We start from the raw sequence: 10,102 nt of genomic DNA, 5'->3' as shown, positions 1-10,102 counted from the left end.
CTTATATACAAATGGCTTTTCTTAAAGAATGTTTAGCCCTCTCAATATATTACTTACTAGATAAATCTACTATGTTTGCTCAACTTTTCAATTGCAGTAAGTTCACCTCTCGACCAATTTAACAACTTATTTCTTTATGTGAAAATATTGTTGCTTTAGTATCAATTATTTATTTGTGGGGGAATGCTATCTCAAGCTTCTGTCAAATTACCAGCAAAATTATTGGTTTGGCAATTTCAAACATCTTGCTTGACTTGGCTACTGCAAGGTGGCTATTCAATCAATTTCAATGTAAAAATCTTCCGTGAGAATTAGAATCATCAAAGCTCCAAATCACCAATTATATGGAAATATTCACTGAAATTCAAATCGTTATGTTAGATGTGCATTATCAGTCTTTCAACTCGATACACCGTATATTCTTGTTGAATATCTAACAATTATTTTGTTATATCATTTAACATGATACTAGTCTATAAATTCATATTTTGTAAACTTAAGGTATGCTTCTAGATCCTTAACGGACTGCATGCCACTGCATGGAAGGCTTAAATCATATAAGGGCCTACGTTCCTTTGCTGGTAAGTTGATTCTCAAGCCTTATTCCCTTTTTCGGTATAAATAGGCATTGTGCCCTAATTGTTGATCATTTAACCTGTCATCTCAAGGAAAGCACTTTCGCTTTGATAAACATAATCTCCTATCTGAGGTTGTAAGTGAAATTGGCATCCAAATCATGGGTGGTGCACGTCTCCTGCTTTTGGGTTTGTAGATTATTTTTTTGCTGAAATTCTACAGATGTAAGCTGGTTTAGAAAGGATTGCCTTCAGCACAATAACAGCTGGTAACTACAACAATCTGCTAGTGTAGAATTAGAAGTGAAAACATCCATCCCAGACTATGTTCATTATAGCAATATTCATGATTATAAGTTATGAAGTGTATCCTAAATGTAAAACACAGTTGCATCAGCAATACTAAGATATATAAGCATTTTAGAAAATGCAGGAAGAGCCAAGTTCTGGCATTGCTTGCCTGGTAGCATGAATGACACTCAACTATTGTAACAAGTGCTTAACAACATACCTTGATCAGATGCTTAGACAACTAATCAATTATTTACAAGAGCTACTATATCACAGACTTTGAGATATCTAGAGTAATCAAAACATGACGATGCTGCATTTCATACTTCAAGCTGGCAAAATTTCAGATTAATTCAGCCAAATAATATATCTATGCCACACGGCATTTTTTTCAACAATAGTAAAACGAGATAAATAGCCCCACAGTTATCCAACATGAACTTTACATTTTGATTGCTTTCTCAAGGGACGAGAAGTAATCACCAAATAATATATCACTGGGTGGGTGTAACTCAAAAATGTATGAAATTGGTTTCGCAGGTGGTACATCCTTCTCCTTCTCTTTGTTTGTGGGGAAACAAGCAAAAGATGAATTATCAAATGCAATTGATGATGCAAGGAAAAAGAAGGAATCTCTTGCCATTCGTTCAACCTAAAAGCAAAACACAGTTGCATCAGCAATATTGCATTGCATCAAATTAGAAATCAGGTTTTTAGATTATATCCAGTGCACCAAAAACAAATTTGCCAGTAAAAAAGATACAATAAGTAACTAAATTGCGGACTTTGAGATACCTAGGGTAATCTGAACATGATTCCAGTGCATTTCATACTTTGAGCATGCTTTCAAATATAAATACACTAAAAAAATTGGGGTCAACTGAGAAGCGAGGTCTGAAGCTTTATACAATCTTACTTGGCAAAATGTCTATCAGTCTAGCTGAATAATATATCCAAGCTACATGGCAGTTTTTCAACAACACTGAAACTAGAAAAGTAGCCCCACAGTTATTCAAAATGATTCACAAACATGATCATTACTTTGTGATTGCTTTCTCAAGGGTTGAGGAGTAATCATCAAATAATATGTCAGTGGGTGGATGTAACTCAAAAATATATGAAATTGGTGTTGAAAATAAATAACAAAAATATATATAAATAAAAATTCCCAACCAACAGGCAACTTTAGAAACAGAACTCAAACATCGTAAATATTTGTTTTTAAACCCTCTGCATAACTACCTACAAGTCAGTAAGAAACAATTCTTGTATCCACATATTTTTTATTATTACTCAAAGCTCAATATACAATAGCTTAGAAGTTAGAATGCCTATAATAACAATTACGAACAACTGCATGCAAAAAAGGAAAGAGTAAACTGCAATGACTGTCACAAATTCACCTACCTCATCACAAATAAAAGATTCCCTTATTCGTGCTAAAGAATAGATAGTTGATCATTAAACTTCATGAGTACCACATTGAAAGTCCTATTAATAAGGATTTCTTTACAAAACCTAATTGCTCACAATTTCTAAGTTTAATTTCAAATTAAATTTTGATTGCACAAACAATGTAGGTGAAATGAGGCCATAATAACTGGTTAAAATATAGCCTTCAAGCATGGTATTAAATGTGTAAGTGTACATGGTGCAGGTATTATTTTGGTGTCACCCAATGACAAAAGTTCTAGGCTTACTTTCAAATTAAATTTTGATTGCACAAACAATGTGGCTGAAAATGAGGCCATAGTAATTGGTTTAAATATAGCCTCCAAGCATGGTATTAAATGTTTTGAGTGTACGTGGTGTAGGTATTATTTTGGTGTCACCCAATGACAAAAGTTCTAAGTTCACTTTCAAATTAAATTTTGATTGCACAAAAAATGTGGCTGAAAATGAGGCCATAATAATTGGTTTCAATCAGAGAAACGGAAATCGCTTGGAATCGCCCAAACTTGGCGAGTTCGAGTCCAAGTCACCCCCCATGAGTTCAGCAAACTCGGACTCGGACTCGACCAAGTCCAGGGGGCAAACTCGCCCAACTCACCAACACGGTGATTTTGCCCCAAAATCACCCAAACTCGCGAGTCCTGTCGTGCAAACTCGGTCGACGCTAGGCATGAAAAAAGGCATTCAAAAAACACATTTTTAAAAGTTGTTTTAAGGTTGTTGTTTTGTTTCTTTATTGTCCACTGATTGGGTCGACCAAGTAGATATAGAGGTTGAGGCTGTAGCCATGGCAGAGGAGGAGCATAGAGCACGAGCAGAGACAGGAGAGCCAGAGGTAGATAGTGACACAGATGTTCCTAATGTTGGTGAGGTTGGCATGGTGTCACGGGGAGAGGCTATGGCTGCCGAATCATCCAGGACCTACCTTAGACGCCTTCGAAGGGGCCCGGGGCCAAGGGATGCAGACTCCTCTGAGCCATAGGCTTGTAGTTGTATTTACCTTTGGTATTTGTATGGAACATTTGGTGATGATCATGATGAAAGTGATTTTTTATTCCATGATTTTTGTAATATTGTATACATTTGACAATATTTATATATCTATGTTTGTTATTTCCTTCACCTACAATTTGTGTTTATGCTTATGTGATTGATGTATACTTATGTATGTAATCAAATCAGCCGAGTTTGATGATGTCATTGTGTCTTTAAGGTGTATTTAATAAAGGGTGCATGAAACAAGTCTTAAATCTTTAAAAATCTCTAAATTTCTTGAGTTTTTCACTTTGCCAAGTCTAGCCGAATTTGACTTCGAGTCCCGAGTCCGAGTCTGAGTCTCGTTTATTTGGTTTAAATATAGCCTTCAAGCATGGTATTTAATTTTAAATGTTTAAGAGTACATGGCGCAGGTATTATTTTGGTGTCACTCAATGACAAAAGTTCTAAGTTTACTTTCAAATTAAATTTTGATTGCACAATGTGGCTGAAAATGAGGCCATAATAATTGGTTTAAACTTTAAATATAGCCTTCAAGCATGGTATTTTATTTTTTAGTGTCCATGATGCTTCGGAACTGGTAGTGTCTCAAGTTAGAGATTTGTACGTAGCCAAAGAAAAATGAAAAAGAACGTATAGGAATGCAGTATGGGACACCATCAAAATGTTTGATGCTTTTAATATCAAATGGTTGGGCAGAACTGAAAATACTATAGCTGATATTCTTGTTGTCATGACCTCAAAGCTTGATGCTTCTTTCACATCACTCCGTTGCATGTATAGTGTGGAGGTTCTCACTAGGACAAACATTCCTTGGAGCATATACAGCTGGCAGGTATTCAATGATAATAGGCAGATTTATAAGTATTCCGACTGTAATTTTGAAAAAAATATCTCATTGATTGGCAGCATATGGTAGAAGTTAAAGATGGAAAAGAAACCTTTTTTGAGAATGATATTATTCAGCTAAAAACAATACCATTATGAGGAGCCTTGTAGCACTTCAAAGGATGTATGATATGCTGATCACTACAAGACAAGGTGTAAGCAGATCAGAGAAGATGATATAGGTGTAAACCTAGACACTAAAGTGGCTCCGAAGATGATTTACATTGGTAAGAAGTTGAAGCTGAAAGAGAAAGAAATGCTAATTGCATTATTGAAGAGGTTTAATAAGTGCTTTGCATGGTCATACGATGAAATAAAAGCCTATAGGGAAGATTTGCTGCAACACACCTTTCCCTTAGAGCCTAGTGCAAAGCCATTTAAATAGAAACAAAAGCCTATCAATCCCACACCGGCCCTTTGCATGTAGAAAGAATTAATGAAACTAAAAGATGGCGGCACAATCAAGTCAATCAAACATTCAGAATGGTTACCATTATCCAACCTTGTTCCAAAAAAAAATTTAAAACGTTATTTAAGGCTGTGTAAATTTTTAGAAATTTGAATATCGAGTCACTTGACAACTAAACTACCCATTGCCTAATATGGATCATTTGTTGTGAAGTGTCAAGGTCCCTTACCAACTGCTCAGTAGATAGGGTCCTACGACGGTATGAACCCAAGTTAATTTCAATAATGGATGGCTTTTCAAGATATAATTTAGTTGTGGTCAAGGAATTTGAGCAACATAAAACTGTTGGGTTAATTTGGCATTGATGTCAAAGGCTTAATTCAGCTTGATTATGAATTTTGGTTGAGCTCCTTGTGTGCCTGGCTGCTTGAGCTGCTTGAGCTGCCTGCCTGCTTGAGCTGTATGCTTACTTGTCTCTTGTCAGCAGCTAATTCAGATTTCATGACATGTCAGCTTTGAATAGTCATAAGGACTGATTGAATCGCATTATTAATGGCCTTTTAATTTCATTCAAATCATTTTCTATTTCAAGGATTGATTGCTTTAAGAGTCGTTTATTTTTTGGCTTATTGTGGGCAATGTTTAAGGAGAAAATATTTTTAAAGCTGCCGTTATATATCTTGGATGTGCGCTAGCTATGTAAAGGTGGACCCTGCCAAATATTTATGGTATGCTGAAGTTGGAAGAGAGTGGGCTGAGAACACGAACTGTTATTAGAAAAAAAAAAATTAAATAGATGTCAGGCAGCATGGTAATATATCATGGTGTGTGGAGTGCAATGTTTTGATCTTTATGATGCGTTTTTTTCCCCTTCCATGTGCCGTGGTCAAATTCTTTTCTTTATGGATGCCGTTTTGGGGCTGAGACCTTTCTTACGTGGCTGGGTTGTGTGTCCAGCAAGGCCACGATTTTTTGAAAATATCGTGGGTAATGTTAAGGATATAGCTTCATTCGGATTGAAGCAAGTAATATATATAACAACATTGAACAAAGGGTCATGTCCTCGTAGGGTCATGACTCTACGTGGCATAAGCCACGTAGAAGTCATGCCCCTACATGGACATGATTCTTCATCCTTTTATTTATAGGCATCGACACTTGCTGTGAACCGAAACTAATAACTGTGGCAGTTTCACGAACCAGCAAGCTGTCGATATTATCATAGAAGATTAATAGTTAGAGTTATATATATATCGGAGGTAAAACATACTCATTGTAGTGATCTTATTAAAGTCTATCCTCACTACATGTTACCAGACTATTGTATTATCTATCTCTGATCTAAATTCCTTAACATGGTATCAGAGCCACGTTGGTAGAGAAATAATAAAATAGTGACACCTCTTTTCTAAAAAAATTCAGACTTGCACTCAGAATCAAAGGAAAATCAATCATGGTGAACAGTGTTAGAGTGGAGGATAGACTTGAAGGCGCGTCCAACTTCGTCTCATGGAGAATTCGAATAACAACAATTCTTCAAGAACTTGAACTAGATGCATACATAGAAGAAGATACTAAGATGCCCGAAGACGAGCCAAAGAAAACAACCTGGAAAAGACACAACAAGGCTAAGGAAATCATAATTGATGCTGTTAAAGATCACATTCTCCCAACCATCTCAAAACTAACTATAGCATATGATATGTTCAAGACCATTCAAAACTCGTATGAAATAAATAATGCAAGCAGATTGCTCACTTTAAAACAGCAATTAATGCATATCTACATGAACAAAGGAGAAACAATCACATCCTATTTCGTGAGGATTTCAGAATTAAAAGACCAATTGTCAACTATTGGGAATAATATAGATGATATGGAGCTATCTCTAATAGCACTTAAGGGATTACCATCCAGTTGGGAATCCTTTATTCAAGGCATTAGTGCTCGTCCGACACTACCAAAATTCGATCAACTCAAGAATGATTGTACTCAAGAAGAATCTCGACTAATCACAAGAGGATTGGGTCCAAACAAAGGGGGAGAAATTCAAGCACTACATGCTAACACAAGCAACAAAGGGAAGAAAAGGAAGTTCAAACGGAAGAGAGGAAATAATCACAAAAGAAAAGACTTCTCCAAGATTCAATGCTACAAGTGTGATAAATTTGGACACACTCACAGGCTCAACCCAGATAGAATGAAAGCTCAAGCAACCATAGCTGAAGTCAAGGAAGTAGAGAATCCTCTATTTTTCTTAGCCTTATCAAGCGAACTAAACTCAAACAAACATATGTGGATAATCGACAGTGGAGCATCTCGACACATAACCAGTTTTAGAGATCAATTCGAAACCTTTGAAGGCCACTCAACTGAAGAAGTTACAATAGGAGACAATTCTACCTATCCAGTGAAAGGAATTGGGACCCGCTCAATTCAATTAAGAACAGGAGTTACATTACAATTGAAAGATGTTCTCTTTGTACCAGATATCAAAAGGAATTTGGTCTCTATTTCAGGACTAGCTGATCAAGGATATCGTGTCACCTTCCATGAAGATAAAGTTCTACTCTGGCCTAAAAACTCTAACATAAAGAATGCTATTCCCATAGGATTTAGAGATGGTAGTTTATACAAATTATGTAATACTCAAAAACAAGCACTAAATCATGAAGTATCAAACTCTAATGAAATTTGGCATACAAGATTAGGACATCTTCGATTTAGTGCCCTACCTTCTATAGGAAAAATTACCACAGGATTACCCAATCTAAAATTTGATCATGTTGGAACTTGTAAAGGATGTGCTCTAGGGAAGAACTCAAAAGGGTCCTTTCCCTCAAGTGAACACAAATCAAAATTTGTACTAGAACTTGTCCACACTGATTTGTGTGGTCCAATGTCATTACCATCACTAGGGGGATTCTTGTATTACGTGATATATGTTGATGATTACTCTAGGAAAACTTGGATCTATTTCATAAAACTCAAAGAGTCAAATGAAGTGTTATTGAAATTTAAAGAATTTAAGGCCCTAGTGGAAAATCAAACTGGGAAGAAAATAAAGACTCTAAGATCAGATAATGGGGGTGAATATATCTTTGAAAATTTTAAAGAATTCTGCATTTTTGTTGGGATTAAGAGAGAGTGTACTATACCTTATAATCCTCAACAAAATGGAGTTGCAGAAAGAAAAAACAGAACCATCATCGAAGCTGCTAAAGCCATGATGCATGATCAAAATCCACATATCTCATTTTGGGCTGAAGCCTCAAATACAACTGTGTACATTCAAAATAGATGCCCTCATTCAATCCTAGAGAATATAACACCCGAAGAAGCCTTTACAGGAAATAAACCAGATTTAAGCCATCTAAGAATCTTTGGTTGCCACGTGTATATTCACGTTCCTAAAGAAAAGAGAACCAAACTAGAACCCTCCGGGAATAAAGTCATATTTGTTGGCTACAGTGAAACTACTAAAGGATACAAAGTCTATATTCTAGGACGAAGATCCATTGAAATCAGTAGAGATGTCAAATTTGAAGAAGATACTGCTTATAAACTATCTCTAAGTGCAGAAGATGATCTAACCGCAAAATCAGATGAAAATCCTACAATTGAAAATCAGAGGGAGAATAGCATAGAAAATCATGAACTTCAATCACCTAATTTCGAGAATGCTGAAAATCCTAACAACAAGAAAAGACCACTATGGGCAAGAAAGATGATTGAAGAAAGTAATGAGCAACCCGATGAAATCTTCAAAGAGAATAAGAAAACAAGAAGTCAATCATGCTATGTTGCCCTCATGACCGAACTTACAAAATTTGAACCATCAAATGTTGAAGGCTTTAACATGTCAAGCTTGGAAAGATGCAATGATTGAGGAATACCAATCTATCTTAAAAAATGATGTCTGGGACATTGTACCTAGACCAAAAGACAAATCAGTTGTCTCATCAAAGTGGTTATTCAAAATCAAATATGCGCCAGATGGTAGCATTGAAAAACACAAAGCCAGATTCGTTGCCAGGGGGTTCTCTCAAAAGGTTGGAATTGATTACGAAGAGACATTTGCTCTAGTTGCCCAATATACTTCTGTAAGAACCATCATTGCCATTGCAACTTCCAAAGGGTGGAAGATACACCAAATGGACATAAAGACCGCATTTTTGAATGGTGTCATTGAGGAAGAAGTATATATAGAACAACCTGAAGGCTTTGCTACACATGATAGAAATCTCTATGTGTGTAGACTAAAAAAAGCTCTCTACAGCCTTAAGCAAGCTCCCAAGGCATGGTACAAAAGGATAGATAGTTATCTCTCCAAACTAGGATATTCCAAAAATGAAGCAAACTCTAACATATACTTCAAAATATCGGATGGTGAGATGTTAAAACTTGTTCTCTATGTTGATGACTTGTTGATAACATGAGAAGATTACCTCATTGCAAAATGCAAACAAGATCTTGTGGCTGAATTCAATATGAAGGATCTAGGTCTATTGCACTATTTTTTGGGCCTAGAAGTATGGCAAAAAGAGAATTATATTTTCCTAAATCAAGGAAAATACACCACTGATATCCTGACCAGATTTGGTATTATAAATTGTAAGCCTCTATCCATTACAATGGAAACAAATCTTCATAAGCTCAAAAGTGAAGCAGTAGATTCAGAACCTACAGATCCTACATACTATAGACAAATTATTGGATCTCTTATGTACTTGGTAAACACTCGCCCTGATATTTGTTATGCTACCAATGTGTTAAGTCATTTCATGTGCGAACCTAAGAAGATTTACCTAATGGCTGCTAAGCATATTCCGAGCTACTTGCGTGGCACTATTGGACTTGGCCTAAAGTATACAAATGTTGAGATACAACTCCAAGGGTATTCTGATTCCAACTAGGTAGGAGTATTCTAATTCGGACTAGGTAGGAAGTTCCATTGATCGTAAAAGTACAACGGGGTGTTGCTTTGGTCTTGGATCAGCTATGATATCCTGGTTTAGCAGAAAACAATCAGCAGTTGCTCAGAGTTCCACTGAAGCTGAATATATGGCTGCCTCCATGGGAGCACGTGAGGCAGTATGGTTAAGGAAATTGCTAGTTGGACTATTTGGGAAGCCCCTAAACCCCACTGTGATTCACTGTGATAATCAAAGCTGCATCAAACTTTCTGTAAATCCAGTTTTTCATAATCGATCCAAGCATATAGAAATCCCATACCATTACATAAGAGATATGGTAGACAGAGATGTCATCAAATTGACCTACATTAGCACTCAAGAGCAAAGTGTCGACATATTCACCAAACCTCTTGCAAAGTTGAAAGTGGAGTACTTTAGAGGTAAACTTGGTATGACTAAATTATAATGGAAATTTCTGATATTAATCTTAATCATATGTAATTGATATATTCATGAATATCTTGAATGCAATATTGCATGTATGTGTTATGTCATGGAAGGTGACGATCTTTCAT

The 10,102-nt window shown here is 36.1% G+C and overlaps 1 protein-coding gene across 2 annotated transcripts in view; it reads right to left on the bottom strand.

The window, feature by feature from the left end:
* Positions 1-867: 867 nt before the first annotated feature.
* Positions 868-10,102, bottom strand: part of LOC131034562 (DExH-box ATP-dependent RNA helicase DExH8) — a 279,913-nt gene continuing 270,678 nt past the window's right edge. For both annotated transcript variants that reach the window (XM_057966082.2, XM_057966083.2), the window contains exon 14: positions 868-1,518. In XM_057966082.2, the coding sequence (XP_057822065.2) occupies positions 1,309-1,518 (210 nt within the window). In that variant the 3' untranslated portion in view covers positions 868-1,308. The remainder of the gene's footprint in view (positions 1,519-10,102) is intronic.

Source organism: Cryptomeria japonica, chromosome 5, assembly GCF_030272615.1.
Source record: "Cryptomeria japonica chromosome 5, Sugi_1.0, whole genome shotgun sequence".
In the NCBI taxonomy this organism is placed as follows: domain Eukaryota; kingdom Viridiplantae; phylum Streptophyta; class Pinopsida; order Cupressales; family Cupressaceae; genus Cryptomeria; species Cryptomeria japonica.
The sequence above is the reverse complement of the archived record's forward strand: the minus strand, read 5'-3'. Positions and strand labels throughout refer to the sequence as shown.